Source organism: Rutilus rutilus, assembly GCF_951802725.1.
Source record: "Rutilus rutilus genome assembly, chromosome: 2".
Lineage (NCBI taxonomy): Eukaryota > Metazoa > Chordata > Actinopteri > Cypriniformes > Leuciscidae > Rutilus > Rutilus rutilus.
In genome coordinates, this window is record NC_140210.1 from 10445638 (window position 1) to 10468266 (window position 22629).

General features: G+C 38.5%; 1 protein-coding gene across 3 annotated transcripts in view; it reads left to right on the plus strand.

The window, feature by feature from the left end:
- Window positions 1–22629, plus strand: part of psip1a (PC4 and SFRS1 interacting protein 1a) — a 121239-nt gene that overhangs the window by 88903 nt on the left and 9707 nt on the right. For all 3 annotated transcript variants that reach the window (XM_084401805.1, XM_084401807.1, XM_084401806.1), the window contains 4 exons: window positions 10430–10479; window positions 10593–10663; window positions 10857–10958; window positions 11103–11301. In XM_084401805.1, the coding sequence (XP_084257931.1) occupies window positions 10430–10479; window positions 10593–10663; window positions 10857–10958; window positions 11103–11301 (422 nt within the window). The remainder of the gene's footprint in view (window positions 1–10429; window positions 10480–10592; window positions 10664–10856; window positions 10959–11102; window positions 11302–22629) is intronic.

The following is a 22629-nucleotide window of genomic DNA, read 5'->3' on the forward strand; positions in this document are numbered from 1 at the left end:
AGCCAAACCTCATCTCTATACGATGTTCTGATACAGAGATATAGGTCTTGCAAAACGGTTGCTAGGGTACTCAAGTTTGGTTGCTATGGAGTTGCTTGGGAGCTGGAAGCATTAAACTTAAGAAGTTTAAAGTGGTTTGAAGTTTAAAGTAGTTTAAAGTAGTTTGAAGTTTATGATAGATATATAAATAAGTTAGATAGATACACACAACACACACACACACACACACACACACACACACACACACACACACACACACACACTCACTCAGACTACCTCGCTCACACACTCACTCAGACACACACACTCACACACTCAGAGTTTATGAGTTTAGAGTTTATATGTGTACGAGTTTTTGAGTTTAGAGTTTATAAGTTTAAATGAGTTTAGAGTTCAGAGTTTATTAATTTATGAGTTTAAGAGTTCATAAGTCTATGAATTCATGAGTTTATTAGTTAATTAGTTATTAAATTTAAGTTAATTAGTTTATAAATGTATGAGATTAGAGTTTATTAGTTTAAATGAGTTTCATTGGCTAATATATATAGAACGGCAGTTTGGTTTAGTCTTCAAGGTATTTAGATTTGAATTTTTGTCGGTTGGTCAGTTTGAATCTGGATTTGAATTTTTTAGAACTCCCCAATGCAAGTCAATGGGAGTTTTTCCGAGTTTTGATCATCATTTGTAGGAAAACCGTAAGTCCGATCAGTCTGAAAAGATAAAGCAACTCGAGTCAGAACAGTTTGAGTGTCTGAGCCGAGTTTGGAGTATGTAGAGTTAAAGCTCTAGGAGGAGATTGAGTGGAATTTTTTGGTAAGAAGAATAATAATAATAACTAGATGCGAAAGTTCGTCGAGACAAACTTTAAGTTGGCTTGAGAAAGTTTGGGCCGCAAAGGTTGCTAGGGTGTTCTGGGTGGTTCCTAATGTATTTTTTAGGGTATTTTGGGCGGTTGCTAGGGTGTTCTGGGTGGTTGCTAGGTGGTTGCTAGGGTGTCCTGGGTGGTTGCTAAGGTCTTTTGGGTGGTTGCTAGGGTATTTTGGGCGGTTGCTAGGGTGTTCTAGGTGGTTGCTAGGGTATTCTGGGTGGTTGCTAGGCGGTTGCTAGGGTTTTCTGGGTGGTTGCTAGGGTCTTTTGGGTGGTTGCTAGGGTCTTTTGAGTGGTTGCTAGGCAGTTGCTAGGGTGTTTTGGGTGGTTGCTAGGATGTTTTGGGTGGTTGCTAGGGTCTTTTGGGTGGTTGCTAGGCAGTTGCTAGGGTGTTTTGGGTGGTTGCTAGGGTCTTTTGGGTGGTTGCTAGGGTCTTTTGGGTGGTTGCTAGGGTCTTTTGAGTGGTTGCTAGGCAGTTGCTAGGGTGTTTTGGGTGGTTGCTAGGGTCTTTTGGGTGGTTGCTAGGCGGTTGCTAGGGTGTTTTGGGTGGTTGCTAGGATATTTTGGGTGGTTGCTAGGGTCTTTTGGGTGGTTGCTAGGCGGTTGCTAGGGTGTTTTGGGTGGTTGCTAGGATATTTTGGGTGGTTGCTAGGGTCTTTTGGGTGGTTGCTAGGTGGTTGCTAGGGTGTTCTGGGTGGTTGCTAGGGTGTTTTGGGTGGTTGCTAGGGTATTTTGGGTGGTTGCTAGGGTCTTTTGGGTGGTTGCTAGGGTATTTTGGGTGGTTGCTAGGGTGTTCTGGGTGGTTGCTAAGCGGTTGCTAGGCTGTTCTGGGTGGTTGCTAGGGTCTTTTGGGTGGTTGCTAGGCGGTTGTTAGGGTCTTTTGGGTGGTTGCTAGGCGGTTGCTAGGGTATTTTGGGTGGTTGCTAGGGTGTTCTGGGTGGTTGCTAGGCGGTTGCTAGGGTGTTCTGGGGGGTTGCTATGGTATTGAGGGCGGTTGATATGGTGTTACTAGGTGGTTGGTAGTTGTCACAGATGGTTACTATGGAGTTTTTATAGAGTTCTTAGCATGATCTTGGCATGATTCAACACTTAACTAATTGCTATTAGCATGTAGCTATTCACTGCTAGCATGTGTAGCATGTTGGAAGTGCTGTTTGCTAGCATGAGTCAAAAGAGCCAAAACTCATCTCTATACGATGTTCTGATACAGAGATATAGGTCTTGCAAAACGGTTGCTAGGGTACTCAAGTTTGGTTGCTATGGAGTTGCTTGGGAGCTGGAAGCATTAAACTTAAGAAGTTTAAAGTGGTTTGAAGTTTAAAGTAGTTTAAAGTAGTTTGAAGTTTATGATAGATATATAAATAAGTTAGATAGATACACACACACAAACACACACACACACACACACACACACAAACACACACACACACACACACACACACACACACTCACTCAGACTACCTCGCTCACACACTCACTCAGACACACACACACACTCAGAGTTTATGAGTTTAGAGTTTATAAGTGTACGAGTTTTTGAGTTTAGAGTTTATAAGTTTAAATGAGTTTAGAGTTCAGAGTTTATTAATTTATGAGTTTAAGAGTTCATAAGTCTATGAATTCATGAGTTTATTAGTTAATTAGTTATTAAATTTAAGTTAATTAGTTTATAAGTGTATGAGATTAGAGTTTATTAGTTTAAATGAGTTTCATTGGCTAATATATATAGAACGGCAGTTTGGTTTAGTCTTCAAGGTGTTTAGATTTGAATTTTTGTCGGTTGGTGAGTTTGAATCTGGATTTGAATTTTTTAGAACTCCCCAATGTAAGTCAATGGGAGTTTTTCCGAGTTTTGATCGTCATTTGTAGGAAAACCGTAAGTCCGATCAGTCTGAAAAGATAAAGCAACTCGAGTCAGAACAGTTTGAGTGTCTGAGCCGAGTTTGGAGTATGTAGAGTTAAAGCTCTAGGACGAGTTTGAGTGGAATTTTTTGGTAAGAAGAATAATAATAATAATAATAAGTTTAAATAGGATTTCAATATGTTGGCTCTCTCAAGCCAACTTAATAAGTTTAAATAGGATTTCAATATGTTGGCTCTCTCAAGCCAACTTAATAATAATAATAATAAGTTTAAATAGGATTTCAATATGTTGGCTTTCTCAAGCCAACTTAATAAGTTTAAATAGGATTTCAATATGTTGGCTCTCTCAAGCCAACTTAATAATATGTTTAAATAGGATTTCAATATGTTGGCTCTCTCAAGCCAACTTAATAATAAGTTTAAGTACAATATCAGTAAGTTGGCTTTCTCAAGCCAACTTAATAAGTTTAAATAGGATTTCAATATGTTGGCTCTCTCAAGCCAACTTAATAATAAGTTTAAGTACAATATCAGTAAGTTTAAATAGGATTTCAATATGTTGGCTTTCTCAAGCCAACTTAATAAGTTTAAATAGGATTTCAATATGTTGGCTCTCTCAAGCCAGCTTAATAATAATAATAATAATAATAATAATAAGTTTAAATAGGATTTCAATATGTTGGCTCTCTCAAGCCAACTTAATAAGTTTAAATAGGATTTCAATATGTTGGCTCTCTCAAGCCAACTTAACTAGAATGTACATTTCCTGAAGAAAATGTGAAGTGGTGCTTGCAGTGGCAAAACTCGCCACTCGGTTGCTAGGGTGTTGTACATGATTGCATACGAGCCAACAACCATGCCTGTACGATGTTGTGGAGCTGAAATATGGCTTCTATATGTTGCAATATGGTTGCTAGATGGCTCTAAATGGTTGCTAGGGTGTGAATACACAGTTACCATGGTGATATTTACAGACTGGTTTCCAACTGAAACTAATGAGCCAACCCCCATCTCTATACAATATTCTGATGCATAGATGTAGGTCTTGTAAAATGGTTGCTAGGGTACTCTGTTTGGTTGCTATGGAGATGCTTGTCAGCTGCTAATGATGAAAGTGCAAAGGCTTCTTGTCAGTATGAATGATATAAACCAACTCCCATCTCTATACGATGTTCTGATGCAGAGATATACGTTTTGCTAAACGGTTGCTAGGGTACTCTATTTGGTTGCTAGCGAGTGGCTTGTCAGCTGCCAATCATGAAACTCCAAAGGCTTCTTGTCACTATGAATTATATAAACCAACTCCCATGCCTCTGTGACATTCAGAATGGAAGATATCCCTCTTTGGATTTTGGTTGCTAGGGTACTCTGTTTGGTTGCTAGGGAGTGTCTTGGCAGCTGTCAATCATGAAACTCAAAGGCTGCTTGTCAATATGAATGATATAAACCAACTCCCATGCCTCTGTGACATTCGGAATGGAAGATATCCCTCTTTGGATTTTGGTTGCTAAGGTGCTCGACAATGGTTGCTAGGGAGGGGCTTGGAAGTGTTGAGGTGATTCATGATTGGCTGTTTGCTGCCCCGAGTCAAATGAGACCACCCCCATTTTTCTATGACAATTCAGTCCGGAGATATCCCTTTGATCTCTTTCAATGGAAGTCTATGGGACTTGTTGCTAAGGTGCTCTAAATGGTTGCTAGGGCGTGGCTTGATAGCTTTACAATGATCCTGAGAGACTGATTGGTCGTCTGAGTAAAATGAGCCCGCCCCCTTGTCTCTATGACACTGTGATGCAGAGCTATGTTCAATACAAAATCCCTATGCAATTTACCATAGTAGGAAAAGCATGTGTGTTTCATAGTAAGTCAATGGGGCAACTTTGGGACGCTCCTGCCCCCCAGGGGTGCAACTTTTACCCCATTGTGAGGTATGTTCCTACAGAGCCTGTCAGCCTCTTCAAATGTGGCAAATTACATGTTTCTGCGAAATCCTCGCTCAGAGCTATGAGTGCTCAAAGTTCGTCGCAATGTTAAGTCAATGGAACTTTTTGGGCCGCTTTTTCGCCCCTGGGGCGAACACAGCACCCCCGATCGCTTATAAAAGTCATAGCACACCTCTCCTCAATGAGCCGGTCGATTTGACACCTCATTCATGGATCTGTGACAAACATTGCGGGACGAGTTACGCGCCAAACTTTGTGTGGAATAATAATAAAAAGAAGAATAATAATAAGTATGAACAATAACAATAGTGATGCCTTGCTTTCAGCAAGCACCACTAATAAGTATGAGCAATAACAATAGTGTTGCTTTGAAAAGCACCACTAACTAGAATGTACATTTCCTGAAGAAAATGTGAAGTGGTGCTTGCAGTGGCAAAATTCGCCACTCGGTTGCTAGGGTGTTGTACATGATTGCATACGAGCCAACAACCATGTCTGTACGATGTTGTGGAGCTGAAATATGGCTTCTATTTGTTGCAATATGGTTGCTAGGTGGCTGTAAACGGTTGCTAGGGTGTGAATACAAAGTTACCATGGTGAAATTTACAGACTGTTTCCCAACCAAAACAAAAGAGCCAACCCCCATCTCTATATGATGTTCTGATGCAGAGACATGGGTCTTGATAAACGGTTTCTAGGGTCCTCTGTTTGGTTGCCAGGGAGTGACTTGGTAGGTGCCAATCATGAAACTCCAAAGGCTGATTGTCAGTATGAATGATTTAAACCAACTCCCATGCCTCTGTGATATTCAGAATGGAAGATATCCCTCTTTGGAATTTGGTTGCTAGGGTACTCTCTTTGGTTGCTAGAGAGTGGCTTGGCAGCTGCTAATCATGAAACTCCAGAGGCTGCTTGTCATTATGAATCATATAAACCAACTCCCATGCCTGTGTGACTTTCAGAATGGAAGATATCCCTCTTTGGATTTTGGTTACTAGGGTACTCTGTGTGGTTGCTATGGAGTTACTTGACAGCTGCCAATGATGAAATTCCAAAGGCTTCTTCTCAATATGAATGATATAATCCAACTCCCATGCCTCTGTGACTTTCAGAATGGAAGATATCCCTCTTTGAATTTTGGTTGCTAGGGTACTCTATTTGGTTGTTAGGTAGTGGCTTGGCAGCTGCCAATCATGAAACTCCAAAGGCTGCTTGTCATTATGAATGATATAAACCAACTCCCATGCCTCTGTGACATTCAGAATGGAAGATATCCCTCTTTGGATTTTGGTTGCTAAGGTACTCTGTTTGGTTGCTATGGAGTTGCTTGGCAGCTGCCAATGATGAAACTACAATGGCTTCTTGTCACTATGAATGAAATAAACAAACTCCCATGCCTCTGTGACATTCAGAATGGAAGATATCCTTCTTTGGAATTTGGTTGCTAGGGTACTCTATTTGGTTGCTAGGGAGTGGCTTGGCAGCTGCCAATCATGAAACACCAAAGGCTTCTTGTCAGTATGAATGACATAAACCAACTCCCATGCCTCTGTGACATTCAGAATGGAAGATATCCCTCTTTGAATTTTGGTTGCTAGGGTAAATCTGTTTGGTTGCTATGGAGTTGCTTGACAGCTGCCATTGATGAAACTGCAAAGGCTTTTTGTTACTATGAATGATATAAACCAACTCCCATGCCTCTGTGACATTCAGACTGGAAGATATCCCTCTTTGGATTTTGGTTGCTAGGGTACAGTGATTGGTTGCTAGGGAGTGGCTTGGCAGCTGTTAATCATGAAACTCCAAAGGCTTCTTGTCACTATGAATTATATAAACCAACCCCCATCTCTATACGATGCTCTGATACAGAGATACAGGTCTTGGTAAATAGTTGCTAGGGTACTTTGTTTGGTTGCTATGGAGTGGCTTGGCAGCTGCTAATGATGAAACTCCAAAGGCTGCTTTTCAGTATGAATGATATAAACCAACTCCCATGCCCAGGGCTTAATTTGAGCCGGAACACGCCGGAACATGTTCCGGCACCTCCGACATTGGATCCGGAACCTTTTTTATTGGATCCGGCACCTCCCGTGTCAATAAAATTAATTGCCTAAATGAAATAAAATAAAATTACTGTTTTAGTGTTCAATGTTTGTGACACATGACTTGCGCGCTTGTTGTACGAGTTGAGATTGATGTTAGCCTCGATCGTTTCACTCAGGGAAAAAATGTCAAAAAGACGCTAGACAGTCAGATCTCAAACAAGCAAAAATCGTTTCTGCTGATCAAAAAGGAGACCACGGTGGACACAGTAGCCTAGTATCGACATTATATCTCGTTATTTCGACATAATAAGGGGACATTCTAATCTGCCACATTAAGCGTTCTTATAATGGTTTTCTATATATGGGAGGAAAATGCTTAACGTGTAAATGCGTTCATATTATGGGCACATCTGATTTTTTGTACATAGCATATTTGTCAGGATTTTAGTATCATAATGATTAAAACGCACAATTATCCGTGAACTTGATTTGAACAAATGCCTTTCACTTGTGTGTGCAAAATTCAGAATTAAATTAATGTGCAGAAATGTGTACAAATAGAGAGTATGTAGGCCTACTATGCCGTTGTAGCCATTAAAAAAGCGCATTTAGTTTCATATTTGTTAAAATATTATAATGTTTTTTTTTTTTTCATTTATGTTGATTTATGAAAAGTGAACAGCACGACCGAGTAAGATAGGATGCGCAATATGAGACATGGAGCGGGTCAGACATGATTTTGTCCGTTGAAGTTGAAGTTGTTTAGAAAGCCTTTCTTTAAAGTGAATTTTGTTTTGTATAAATTGTATCTTAATTTTAATCAAATTTTCATCAACCATTTGCCTGTAGGCCTATTTATTGAATACGAAACAAATATAACGGAGGCGCCCGCGCGCTCACTTGCATTGCACGTGAACTGCAGCACGAAACTTAGTGTATGCCTCACACAGACATGACAAATACATCAAATACACAAAGCTTGAAATGTCTTTAAACGAAATAATTCAAAACGAAAAAGGAAAAAGGCTCGATTATGTAATCCATTAGGCCTATTTATGTGCATTTCTCTCTATAAGTGCGTTCACACGGAGATGGCGATCGTCAACTTCATCTTTGCAGCTGAGTCGACACTTTTAGAGAAAACACTTTATTGTTTTTATTAATAAAAATCAATACACGCGTCACCGGATTTACAGATGCACGCACACATATTATTTCGAAATAACGAGAACAGTCATTATTATTAATTTATTTGTTCTATCTGTAATAAAATAAATAAATAAATAAACATTATTATTAATAATAGCCTACATCTTTTAGAATATTTGATTGAATGCTGAATGTTATTTAAGTAGCCTACTTGTTCAATTTAATAAAATTAAAACTTTAATTGTGATCATTAACATAACTGAATATTAAATATTTAGTGGCCAAGTTTTGCGCAGCTCCCCGTCAATGATCTATTGCACACTCAGCTGGCGCTGTCCCTGCAGAGAAGCTACGTAGGCAGTGTAATTATTATTATTTTTTATTTTTTTGTTCCGTTACCTCCAACCCCCGTTTTGAGTCGCCGGATCCACCCGCCCTCTGCGCTCCGGGACCTCCCACTTTACAAATTAAGCACTGCCCATGCCTCTGTGATATTCAGAATAGAAGATATCCCGAATGAAAAACAAAACTATTATTTAGATTGTCAAGCACTCCCTTTAAGCCATCACTTACTTACCGCGTTCTGCACTCTCCCTAAAACTCTTGTCATAAACACCGAAGTTGTCTGCACTGCACAGCGAATCTCTTATTTATATTGCGTCTAGACTTTGTTGTTTATGAGGGGATTTGCGAAAGGATAAGCTTGTGCTGATTCTGAACATACATTTTGAGCGAATTTTCCGCATGGTAACTCTAAAACAACTCTGATTTGCCACTGTGTTCATGCGCTTAATATACATGGCCATCAATTAGGACTAAAGCAGCTGATATCAATTAGTACTGATAGGGGGCAGGGTTTCTCTCTCAATACTGACAGATTTCAGGTGATCTCCTGGCTTTCTATGCCATTTTGCACCTTGTTATCTTCATGTGTTCAATACTTATTCCCTGTGTCATTTCACTTTATTTATTATGACTCAAACTTGTATACTTAAAGGGATACTCCACTTTTTTCGGAAATATGCTCATTTTACAACTCCCCCAGAGTTAAACAGATGAGTTTTACCGTTTTAGAATCCATTCAGCCGAACTCCGGGTCTGACGGTACCACTTTTAGCATAGCTTAGCATAGATCATTGATTCAGACGAGTCCAGTAGCATTTCTTTCAAAATGACCAAAGAGTTTCAATATTTTTCCTATTTAAAACTTGACTCTTCTGTAGTTAAACCGTGTACTAAGATCGACGGAAAATGAAAAGTTGCGATTTTCTAAGCCTATATGGCTAGGAACTACTCTCATTCCGGCGTAATAATCAAGGAACTGTGCGGCCGTACCATGGGTGCAGCAGGCGTAGTGATATGACGCAGCGCCTAAAAATAGTCCCCAGCTCGGTAACTTCTTCCAACGTGACCGGGACTAAGTTTGTCTAACCTATTAGACCTATTTTCAGGCGCTGCGTCATATCACTACGCCTAGACTACCTCTAGTTTGTCGGTCACGGCTCAAATGTTCCACTCATGTACCGATCACGCTCAACGTAAAAGCAAAGTCTGCTCAAATAACGTGCCGACATGAAATTTCTCTGTAGGTCACTTGTTTCTGTTTGCCCTATCCACCTATCCACGCCCCATGACGTTTTTCCCGAATCATGGGAGTAACTTCCGTTTAAGCTGTAAACTATTTTATTTATTACTTTTTTTTTTTGGGTACAATGAGATGGTATTATTCTACTCACCCTTCAACCATCAAACATGAAAAGGACATTTAAAAGTATAAAAGCATCAACAACAGACCAAGAATAACCACAAAAGTATGATTCTTTCCACAGCAATAACGGATGGGTTAAATATCAATGTAGTAATTTACATCTGTATTATGTAATATACGGTGCCTTAATCAAAAATGTTCATTAACTTCAGCATTGCATGGTACTGTTTCAAAGTGAACACTTTCGAAGTGTTACGTTATTCTCATGATGTCTGAAAATAAAACATGAAGGAAAATTGACAGCTCATTCAGTCAAACTGACGGATAAGCTTTATTTGTAGGGCAACCTTTTAATTTCAGTGATTTACGTTTCTTTACCCATACTATTCACCCATAATTCAAAACGTAGTAAGCTTGTCAGGAATAAGGTGGATACTGTACTGTAGGTGTGGTTAGCCGTACTGGGCAACGCTGGTAAAATGACTACCCTCTTGTTCACTGATCCACTCTCTGCTATTTGCTCACATGCTCTGCTAATAGCTTTGTAGGACTAGTCTATACTTTATTTTGATTATTGGTCAAAAAATAAATGTGTTAAATCTGATTCTGATATTGTTCGAGATTTTGTTTGTCTTGAGCCAAGAATTCCAATGGTATAAGACACTTAAGTATATGACAAAAGGTCAGTTTTGGTAAGTTGCAGTATTTTTTTTTTTTTTTTTTTTTTCAGTACTCTTTACACCCCTATAATGTTTTTCATGAATTTTAAATAGTGAAGCAAAACATGAATTCCTGCACTAGATCTTTATTTAAAAATCATCAGATGGTTAAGTGTCAGATTTGTTTTCCTGCAGGTTAGGAAAAGATGGAAAGAAAGATGATAGAAAAGGAGACAAGAAAAAAGGTAAGACAATAAATGGTGAAATGCTATGCAGTCCTTAGATAATCACCTATTATCTAACTGTAATGATACTGGTTAGTACATTGTATTTTACTTTTTCAATTCTTCACATAAAGAAGTTTCTGCAGAGTCCAGACTGCATAAATTGCATGGGGAGATTAAAACATCTTTAAAGATCGATAACCTTGTAAGTACAGACTACAGTTCAGAAGTTTTTCATTCTTGCATATAGCTTTTAAACCTTATTTGTTTAATGACATCAGTTGACATTTGAAGTTCTTAGAACAATTTGCTCGTAATCTATTTAAACTTAATGTATTAACTTTGTTGTTGATTTTTAATTCTGGGCATGTAAGTAAATGCACACTCTCTCTTTTTAGGATGTGAGGAAATGTTTAGTTGCATTGGATGAGTTGAGTTCACTGCATATTACTACTCAACATCTTCAGAGACACTGTGAACTCATAACTACTCTTAAAAAGGTATGATTAAAAACATTTTTCGCTCTGCATTGGACAGTTGTCGTGTATTAATTACTATTGCACACCACTTGCAACAGAAACAACAAACTAAAAAAAAAAGAAATGTTAACTGAGATGAATCATAGCTTTATACTTTCTTTAAAGGTCCGCAGGTTCAAAGCCAGCCAGGATGTGATGGACAAAGCCACAATGCTGTATAATAAGTTTAAAAGCATGTTTTTAATGGGAGAAGGAGAGTCAGTGCTCAGTCAAGTGCTCAATAAAAGTCTGACTGAACAGAGACAGTTTGAAGAGGCCAAGAGGGGAGTGCTAAAACACACAGAACAGACCAAAGAGCAGAAAGGTAAAGAACTGACTGCCACATGCTTGATTTACAGCTTTCATTTACATTCCATTCCATTCTAATTGATGTAATTGTAATGTAATTGATTTACATCAATAAACTAGAGCAAGTACTAGACTGCAAATAATAAGGAAAATTCTAATGTAAAGCAGCATTCTGTGGAGATTTGTGCTGGGGAAACGGGGCAAAATACATTTGAAGAGTTCAGATGCAAAAGCCTCTAAGTGCCATCTGAAATTTTCTTCTAGAATGATCATTTTTATAAAGCTTGTATATTTAAGTTCAGTAATTTAACTTAAATGACAATTAATAGGTAATTTGCATTGCCATTTAAGTGAAATTATTGAACTTAAGTATACAAGCTTGATAAAAATTATCATTCTAGAAGAAAATTTCAGATGGCACTTAGAGGCTTTTGCATCTGACCTCTTCATTTATACTATTATATAACCATTTGTATGTTTTTGGAAAATGAATATTTTATATATATATATTTCTAGGGATGTCCCGATACCGATACTGGCATCGGGGATCGGGCCGATACTGTCCTCATATAGTCGTACTCATAAAAATTCGTCGATACCACGCACCGATACCACGTACATTTTGCAAAACGAAACTGGCCGCCGCGAGTGCTTTGTGGAGGTGAACTTGAGGCATAGGAAAGTATAATGTCTAAGTATAATTTGGGCTCATTTCACAGGGTTCGTACAAGGTGCGTGTGTATAGTAACATCCCAGCCAGCATTTCAACGTTGATTCACCGTTGAAACAACGTCAGGTACCATGGTTGAATCAACAGTGAATTACCTTTCGATTTTGCAAAACGGATCAACGTTGATATTGTGACGTCGTTTCGCCACGGAAGAAACAACGTTGATTCCCGTTAAAATCGCGACGTCGTTTCACTCTTACCTTTCGGGTTATGGTCTTCTGTCGACGTTGAATCAACGTTGATATCGTGACGTTGTTTCACCGTCTTACCTTTCATCATGGGATAATACAATTGTACATTCAATTACAACAGTTGGAACATGAGTCATGACAATGCTGACTGAATTAGTGATTAACTGTCCATATACTGTACACTAAAAATTGTTAACTGTCAAATGACTGGCAGAAATGGCTTAATTAAACACATTAAATAATGAGTTAACACATGCTCAAGATTGTAAAACAAGTTTTATTCTGAAAAAACAAAAGTCTAAAAATACTTTCTAAAACAGATGAAAACCATCTCAAACTTTAAATTGCAGCGTTTTCGAAGTAATGTTAAAAACCTGTAGAAGTAAACATCTAAATGGAATATTTAAAGACAGTTTTTTTTCAATTACAGTAACCCTTAAATTAAACATTTAATATTTAAAATGTACAGTAAAAAAAAGTTTTTAAATTCTCAATAAAATGTGACAGCCTTGTGCAGTGCTCCGACAGGGTCCCAGCTCGAGGTCCATTCCGATGCCATCACTTCCTCTTCACTTCTTGCCGGCTGTCTGCTACTATGCTATAAATAAAAGCAAAAACACTGAAAACTGAATACAAAATAAATCATGTACAAGATTTTCACTTTACAGTTCAATTTGTCGGGTAGAAAACAAAGTATACAACACTATCCATTCTAAAACACATATTTTATGTATTCAGATGTACATTTACACAAGAAATTCTTCAGAGCCCCAAGGTGGAATTGTAAAAAATGTAATATTACTCTCATGTGTCAGTTACGGTTGCTATAATCATAAGGTCATGATTTCATCCTTAAAACAGATGAAGAAATCAACAAATTGTGGTGTTGAGCTGAGAGGGTTGAGGTCTGTTGTTCTTTATATCTTTCAATTCAGGTTTATATTGTTTCAACAATTATATATTTCTGTATATTTCTGATAATATTTGTGGAGAAAAATTACACTGTTTTAATTCAGAATCCTAACCATACATTGCACTAATTAAAAGTAATTTATTAAATCAAGAAAAATAAAAAAATAACACAAAAGGCCAATGAATCTGTACCAGAAGTGATAGTGCAATGTAGCAGCTAAAGAATAATCCTTCACCAAATTGCCAGGAATCAGCTGGATCCTTGGCGAATCTGAAGGGGGGAAAGAAGAAATTATTCAATGAAAAGTCCTTAAAAAGCAGTTGTTGTTTTTTTTTTAGTTTTTTTTTTATCATTCCTTTAAACAATCTTAAAAATGTATTTAAATTGTAAAAACGTTTGCCATTATAACATTCACACAACATGAACTGAGTAATGTCATCTTTGAGACTGTTAGTATTACATGATTAAAAATGTAAACATACACTTAAAGCATGGCAATCCCATCAGAAATGTGTATCGTAGCAAGGGAAGCACACACAAAAAAGCCAAATGGTACCAAAATCAAACCATCAAATAATTTTACCTGCAGCCACATTTATCCAGTTATGACACGTCTGAGGGTCTTTCCCTTAATGGTTTCCAGTGATTAAAGAAAGGCCTGATGAAGGTGACATGAATCCACTTTCAGTGCGCCACTTCAGCAGAAGAAAGACAAAAGGACAAAAAGTTACTCAGACTTTCTATCAGTAACGTTAAATGTCTTACTTTAAAGATGAAAATCATACTTAATACTATATATTAATCCCCGTGTAGGTTTTAGAACAGTGGGTAAATGTAGTTGGTGAATGGGTCTCTCTGTTGGGTGTTCTCCCCCGATAAAAATCTTATTCCAATGCTTGATCTAAAAAAATGTAAACAAATATCTTTTCAATATCGTTATCAGTGTTTGAAGAGGTTATGTAAACTTCTAACGAATAAATTACGGTTTTATCACTTTACTCTTTCCCAGGCTTTTTTTTACCTCTCATGCGTTTTTAAACTAAAGTTAGCTGACAACATTAAACACATAACGTTAACGACCAACGACTAACAACAAAACACAGCAATGTCAGATGGTACTAACTTACATTGAAATACGTGCTCGCTATGCTAATGGTGAAGCAGTACAAAAACACACACAGAGATAACTTATTTATCTTATGAGGTTGCAGTAGCAGCTAAGCCTATGACCGTTACCCGTGTCCCTAAACGTTAGACTGTTAAGGACTGAAAAATGTTTTCTTACCTGATATCGCCAGTATTTTTACAGACCACGTACGACCCCTTCCTCTGTTCACATTCCAGCTTTTGTTCTTCATTGACATATCAACTCAAATTCGCTCAAAATGTAAGAATTCAACAGGCAGATATAAAATAATCCATGTCTGACTGAGTAATCAATGCAAGCAGCAGCTGCTCACTGACCGAGAGTAATGGGCCTTTCACACAGGACGCGGTATGCGCGTCGCTGCGCTATAAAACCCATTCATCTCAATGGCTTGCGCAGCGCAAGGACGTTTTGTTGCTGCGTCGACCAAAGCACAAGCGCAGCGGTGCACATCATTGGCGTGCTCACGCGCACGCCGCGGTCAAAGTTCAAAATAGTTCAACTTTTGCCGCTGCGCTCTGTGACGATTACCAGCGCGGCCAATAGAATCGGGGGATCCAAACAAGCACGGAAATCAAAATGGATGAACGGCTAGTACTGTGTGTGTCGGAATTTCCTGAGCTGTACGATACAAGTTTGAGGTCGTATAGGGACATCGTCTATCGCTCGCTTCTTAGAACGGGACAGATACATTGTTTGCTGCTGACCGAAAGGAGGAACAACAGACGTAATAGAGCTCCCGCTAAAAGTTTTTAAAACTCCGCCTACGTCATAGCGCAGCGCAAATCGCGTTGTATCTGAAGGGCAACGCTGAACCCAGCGGCAAGCGCCGCGCATACCGCGTCCTGTGTGAAAGGCCCATAACGGACGTATTTTCAAACTTAAAATAGGCGCGCAGAGCCGCGCACATTCTCATTGGACAGTTTCCTGGAAGACAGACAGATTAACCAATCATGCTCAAAGTAAAATGGCGAAACAACCAATAACAATAGTTTGCGCGAGTTAACACAGTGGTGTAGGCTATTGAGTTTTATTTGCCGTCTGTATATTAATATTTCATTAATTGGTCAAATGACATGACAGTGTGAATACAAATGTAATAATGCAATGTAAACTGTTAGGCAAGCAGACAAAATTGTAAATTCACACAAATCACATAATGGGCCTTTCACACAGGACGCGGTATGCGCAGCGCTTGCCGCTGGGTTCAGCGTTGCCCTTCAGATATAATGCGATTTGCGCTGCGCTATGACGTAGGCGGAGTTTTAAAAACTTTTAGCGGGAGCTCTATTACGTCTGTTGTGGTCTTCTGTTCTGCCCCTGCACCACTCTTATTCTCCCTCATAGCCTTTCTCTCCTTTATATACCTGTCCCTGAGATTTTTCCATCTCTTTTTACACTCATCCTCTAATTTGAGAAAGGATTTTATCTTTTTTAATAACACATTTGAAAACTATACCTCTACTCCACGTAATTTAACAGGTGTAGAGTTCATTCATGGGGGACCTCAAGCTTGTATCGTACAGCTCAGGAAATTCCGATACACACAGTACTAGCCGTTCATCCATTTTGATTTCCGTACTTGTTTGGATCCCCCGATTCTATTGGCCGCGCTGGTAATCGTCACAGAGCGCAGCGGCAAAAGTTGAACTATTTTGAACTTTGACCGTGGCGTGCGCGTGAGCACACCAATGATGCGCACCGCGAAACTATTATTGTTAATAATGATAATAATTGTATTTTAACATATACATTGAAGAGCTGTTATGATAAAAAAAATAATTAAATGCTAATTAATTATCATAATAATACGTTAAAAGGCAGATATTTTTGTAGTATGTTGTCGAAAACATTACGTTGTTTCAACGTACAGATCTTGTACAAATTTCAACGTTGATATAGAAGTGTTTTTGTTAACCTTTTTCAATCATTTAGCATTAAACGTTATTTCAACGTTGAAACAACAACTGACATTCAACGTTGAAGGTCGGTCATGTGCCGGCTGGGATAGCTGTGGTGCGCGAGCTGATAAGAGAAAAACAAGCAGTGGATTAAGTGCGCAACGGCACAGACGCGCGAGCTGGTCGAGCACATCCCTTTAAACAGACGTCAGTGGAAAGTTTGTTCAGTCGGATGTCAATGGCAAAGAAAATAAAACGAGGCATGTATCTTATTAACGTTAACTGACGAGAGAGAGATAGAGAGCGAGCGCACTTCTGTTGAATGCTCTTGATTGCTGATCGTTCACTCGATCAGCACATGTTATTTGGATGAAACCTAAATCGTATATGTAAGTAAAGTAAAACATGAACTGTTACCTTATTTAAGTATAACGCGTGGTTTCCTACATTATTACAGGACGTGTGCCGGTCAAGAAGTTCCATGAACGCAAACATCCGAAGCGCGCGCCCCGCAAACCAGCGTCTCAGCGCGCGAATACTGAATTAAATGGTCTTTCACGTCTTGGGCTTGTACGGACGAATTCACACAAAATGATGTAAAAACGCCCGTCTTGGCGAGTATCCTATAGTAAACAAAGTCGGTTATATCTCAAATGAACGTAACCATGTTCAAGTGCGGTCCGTGCATTCGGTCTTAAAGGGGCAGCAGTTTGATAAACCTGCTTCTGTGTTTTAATGTTAATCAAACAAAGGACAAAGAAATACTCGAAGCTCTTGACTAAATAGGCTACCCTTTTCAACTTTACAAAAATATCTATCTATATATAATTTATACAGTAATGAATATGCTTTTTTTCCACATTTGATTACTTTATTCAAATTGCTGTACCTGTTAGATCTACCTGAAAAACTCTAAAAACACTGTTTTTTTCATTTGTAGCCTTTCTTTGTTCTATTGTATTTATTTGTCCTTTTTGTAATTCGATTGTTGGTTCTTATTTTGTCACTGACTGCTTACTTGTTTTAAATTCACATTAATTAAGATTTGATTAGTTTTTGTTGTAGTATCAAGATTGGATTAAATAATTGATATTTCACTGGTTTTGACAAACATTTGAATTTGATGAACAAATTAAGCCAACTAATATGATTTATATTCTTTTGGTTTATCTACTAATACATTTAAAATTTACAAATGCAGTAAAAAAATTTAGGGATCGGTTACGGTATCGGTATCGGCGAGTACCAAAAATCAAAGTATCGGTATCGGACTCGTTCTGCAAAAAGTGGTATCGGGACATCCCTATATATTTCTGTCAGGACCACTACCGTCAAATACGATTGACAATTAGCATACAGTTTGGATTGGCGGTATGGTTCCGTTCTGGGCGAGAACTCCCTGCGCATCCATGCAGCCTAGCATGGACAAGAGCAGGGAGAGCCGCAATAACCCGCCTTGGGGTCAGCTGATGCAAGCTTGACTAACGTGACCTGCCAGAACTAACGCTACGCTTGATTATTACTTTATTAGGTACACCTTGCTAGTACTGGGTACCTACTTTTGCCTTCAGAACTGCCTTAATTCTTTGTGGCATAGATTCAGCAAACATTCCCTTGAGATTTTTGTCCATATTGACATGCAGTTGCTGTAGATTTGTCGGCTACTCATTCGTGATGCAAATTTATTGAGATCTGGTGACTGTGGAGGCCAGTTGAGTATAGTGAACCCATTGGCATGTTCAATACACCAGTTTGAGATGATTTGAGCTTTGTGACATGGTGCTTTACCTTACTGGAAGTAGCCATCAGAAGATGGTCTGTGGTCATAAAGGGATGGACATGGTCAGCAACAATGCTCAGGTAGGCTGTGGCGTTTAAACAATGTACAATTGGTACTAAGGGGCCGAAAGTGTGCCAAGAAAATATCCCCCCACCATTACAGCACCACTAGCAGCCTGAACCATTGATACAAGGCAGGATGGATCCATGCTTTCTTGTTGTTTACACCAAATTCTGACTCCACCATCTGAATGTTGTAGCAGAAATCAAGACTCATCAGACCAGGCAACGTTTTTTCTAATCTTCTATTTAGGGATGCATTTAAAAAATACAAGCCAATATCTAAATCTATATAGATTGCTTCTGCTGCTGTTGCATTGGTTTGCGTATGTAAGCATTGCATATCTTTCTGTTTTGAATCATTATTTGCTATCATTCCTTGTTGTTTATACTGCTAAATATAACTTACTCAACATCACACATTAACCTGACATCGCTAGCTTCAATCTAAATCGTTATTGCTAGCACAACACGCTAGTTATTCGCTAGCCTGTTAGCGTGCCATCCGTGCGCTCTTTATTTATTTATTTATTTATTTATTTGTATTACCTTTTACGAGTCCATCAAACAACTTGTCTGTAGGATCAGTCAACAAACACGGTAAGTCATGTCATCTTCTCCTCTTATTGTTACTTGCACCTCATGCAACATGTTTAGCATATTCTCTGTCAGCACAGGATTTACATGTGATAAATGCAGGGAAATAGTAAAGCTGACGGGGAAGATTTCAGAACTAGAGACATGCATCCAAGCTTTAATTGAGGTTAATTGTAAGAGTGCAAGGGCTTTAGATACTGCTTTGAATGCGACTAGCTTAGTGAACTCTGTACATTGTTCAGATCCGGCTGTAGTAGAGCTCGTGCAGCAGGGCAATTGGGTGACGGTGAGACGCTGTAGTCGCGGGACAAAACACCGCTCTTACGTTCCGATTACAACTTCAAATAGATGCTCCCCTCTCAGTGAAACACCCACTGTGAATCCTGTTGAATGTGCCCTAGTTATTGCCGATTCTATTACATGGAACCATAGTCACATGTTTGCCGGGAGCCAGAGCACCTGACATCAAAGCAAATTTAAAAGTGCTGGCTAATGCTAATCGTAAATTCTCTAAGATTATTATTCACGTCAGCACAAATGATGTTCGACTCCGCCAGTCGGAGATCACCAAAATTAATGTTAAAGAGGTGTGTGAACTCGCAAGTACACACTGTAATTTGCTCTGGCCCCCTTCCTGTTTGCAGGAGTGATGAGATACTTAGTAGATTGTCCTCACTCAATGGTGGGTGTCTAAGTGGTGTCCGCAAAATAATATAGAATTCATAGACAATTGGAAAAGTTTTGGGGGCAGATCTGACCTGTTGAAAAGAGATGGTATTCATCCCTCCTGGGATGGTGCTGCTCTTCTCTCTAATAATATGGCACATTGTCTTAGAGCTCAAACATGACAATCTGGGGCTCAGGTCAGGAAGCAGACCGACTGGCTAAACCAACCATCTGCTAGCTATCTCACGTCACCAAGGTTAGATAAATCCCATCACATTGAGCCTCTTTCACCTAGATATCATTTAATAGAGTCTGTGTCTGTTCCCCGAATTAGGACATACAAAACACTTCCAACCCCATCCATCTAAGGGTAACATTTTTATTGCTGTTCAACAAATAAAAAAAACGATATGATACAAATGAGCAAATGATAAAGCTTGGGTTGCTGAATATTAGATTCCTTACTTCAAAAGCACTTATTGTTAATGATATGATTACAGACTATAATCTAGATGTGCTGTGTTTGACAGAAACCTAGCTAAAACCAAACGATTACATTCCTTTAAATGAGACCACCCCGCAAGATTACTGTTATAAACATGAACCTCGTCTGAAAGGCAAACAAGGAGGTGTTGCTGTAATTTATAGTAATATTTTTAGAATTACTAAGAAGTCTAGTTTCAAATATGATTCCTTTGAAGTGTTGGTGCTTAATATAGCAATATATAGTGTAAATGATAAATCACATTTGAGATTTGTGCTGGCTACTGTATACAGGCCACCAGGGCACCATTCAGACTTTATCAAAGAATTTGCTGACTTTGCAGATAAAGTCATAATTGTTGGTGATTTTAATATACATGTAGATAACGAAAAAGATGCATTGGGACTGTCATTTAAAGACATTCTTAACTCTATTGGAGTTAGACAACATGTGTCAGGACCTACTCATTGTCGTAATCATACTCTAGATCTGATATTATCACACGGAATCAGTGTTGATGCTGTTGAAATTCTGCAGCAGAGCAATGACATCTCAGATCATTATCTAGTCTTGTGTAAACTCTGTGTTACAAATATGTTAGAATTATCACTTCTGCCACTAAAAATTGCTTTATTAATAATCGTCCTGATCAGTTTCATCATCTCAGCATCCCAGATAGTTTAGAAGAACTCGATATTGCGACAGAAACTTTTAACTCTCTTTTCTAGCACTTTAGACACAGTTGCTCCGTTGCGCTTAAAGAAGATTAAAGAAAATAGTCCAACGCCGTGGTACAACGAGCACATTCGGGCCCTTAAGAGAGCAGCCAGAAAAATGGAGCGCAACTGGAAGAAAACAAAACTAGGGGTATTTTGCATTTCATGGAAAGAGAGCTCGATTGCATACAGAGAGGCCTTAAAAGCTGCTAGATCTGCTTATTTTTCAACCCTATTAGAAGAAAATAAACAAAACCCCTAGATATTTATTTGAAACAGTGTAAACTATTTCAACGAAAACTAAACTAAACTAAACTAACGAAAAATAAAGCTTCAAGCCCAGAAGTTTCCAAGCAGCACAGCAGTAATGACTTTATGAACTTCTTCACTTATAAGATTGATAACATCAGGGAGAAAATTATAACTATGCAACCGTCTACTACAATATCGCATCAGGCAGTGCATTGTAGTGTCCCTAAGGAAAAATTTGATTCATTCATTGCTATAGAAGAGGAAGAATTCGTTAAACTCGTTAAATCATCTAAATCGACAACATATGTTAGACCCTATACCGACTAAGCTACTGAAAGAGATGCTTCCAGAGGTCATATATCCTCTCCTTAATATAATTTATTAATCTTTGTCATTAGGATATGTACCAAAAAATTTTAAGCTGGCTATGATTAAACAGCTTGTTAAAAAAACGCAACTTGATCGTACAGAATTAGTCAATTACAGGCCGATCTCAAATCTACCATTTCTGTCAAAGATACTAGAAAAGGCGGTATCCTCACAACTATGCTCCTTTTTAGAAAGAAATTATATCTGCGAGGATTTTCAGTCAGGATTTAGACCGTACCATAGTACTGAGACTTCTCTCATTAGAGTTACAAATGATTTGCTCTTATCATCCGATCGTGGTTGTATCTTTCTATTAGTGTTACTCGATCTTAGTGCTGCATTTGATACTATTGACCACAACATTCTTTTAAATAGACTAAAATTATGTTGGCATTAGTGGAATTGCATTAACATGGTTTAAATCATACTTATCTGACCGTTATCAGTGTGTAGCAGTAAATGAAGAGATGTCTCATCGATCACAAGTTCAGTATAGCGTACCACAAGGCTCAGTACTAGGACCGTTGCTTTTTACTCTGTGCATGCTACCCTTGGGAGATATCATTAGGAAGCATGGAATTAGTTTTCCCTGTTATGCTGATGATACTCAGCTCTATATTTCTTCACGCCCTGACGAAACTTACCAATTCACAAAATTAACGGAATGCATAGGTGATATAAAAAATTGGATGACTAGTAATTTCCTACTACTTAATTCTGAAAAAGAATACTGTCTAACACTTGATGGTTGCTCTGTCAAATCTTCGTCGTCGGTTAGGAACCTGGGTGTGCTCTTTGAGACCAATCTTTCATTTGAAAGTCACGTGTCTAGTATCTGTAAAACTGCATGTTTCCATCTTAAAAATATATCTAAATTACGTCATATGCTCTCTTTGACAAATGCGGAAACAATTAGTCCATGCGTTCATGACATCAAGGCTAGATTATTGTAATGCTATTATGGGTGGTTGCCCTGCACGCTTAATAAACAAATTACAGCTGGTCCAAAACGCAGCAGCTAGAGTTCTTACCAGAACCAGGAAGTATGACCATATTAGCCCTGTTCTATCAACACTGCATTGGCTCCCTATTAAACATTCTATCAATTTTTAAATATTGCTGATTACTTACAAAGCAGTAAATGGTTTAGCTCCGCAGTACTTGAGCGAGCTCTTAACGCATTATAGTCCTTCACGTCTATTGCGATCTCAAAATTCCAGCCAGTTGATAATACCTAGAATATCAAAATCGACTGCTGGCGGTATATCCTTTTCCTATTTAGCACCAAAACTTTGGAACAGTCTTCCTAACATTGTCCGGGAAGCAGACACTCTCTGTCAGTTCAAAGCCAGTCCCAATGCATCTTTTTCGTTATCTACATGTATATTAAAATCACCAACAATTATGACTTTTATCTGCAACCAGTACTAACTCTGATAGAAAGTCAGCAAATTCTTTGATTAAAGTCTGTATGGTGCCCTGGTGGCTACAGTAGCCAGCACAAATCTCAAAGTGATTTATCATTTACACTATATATTG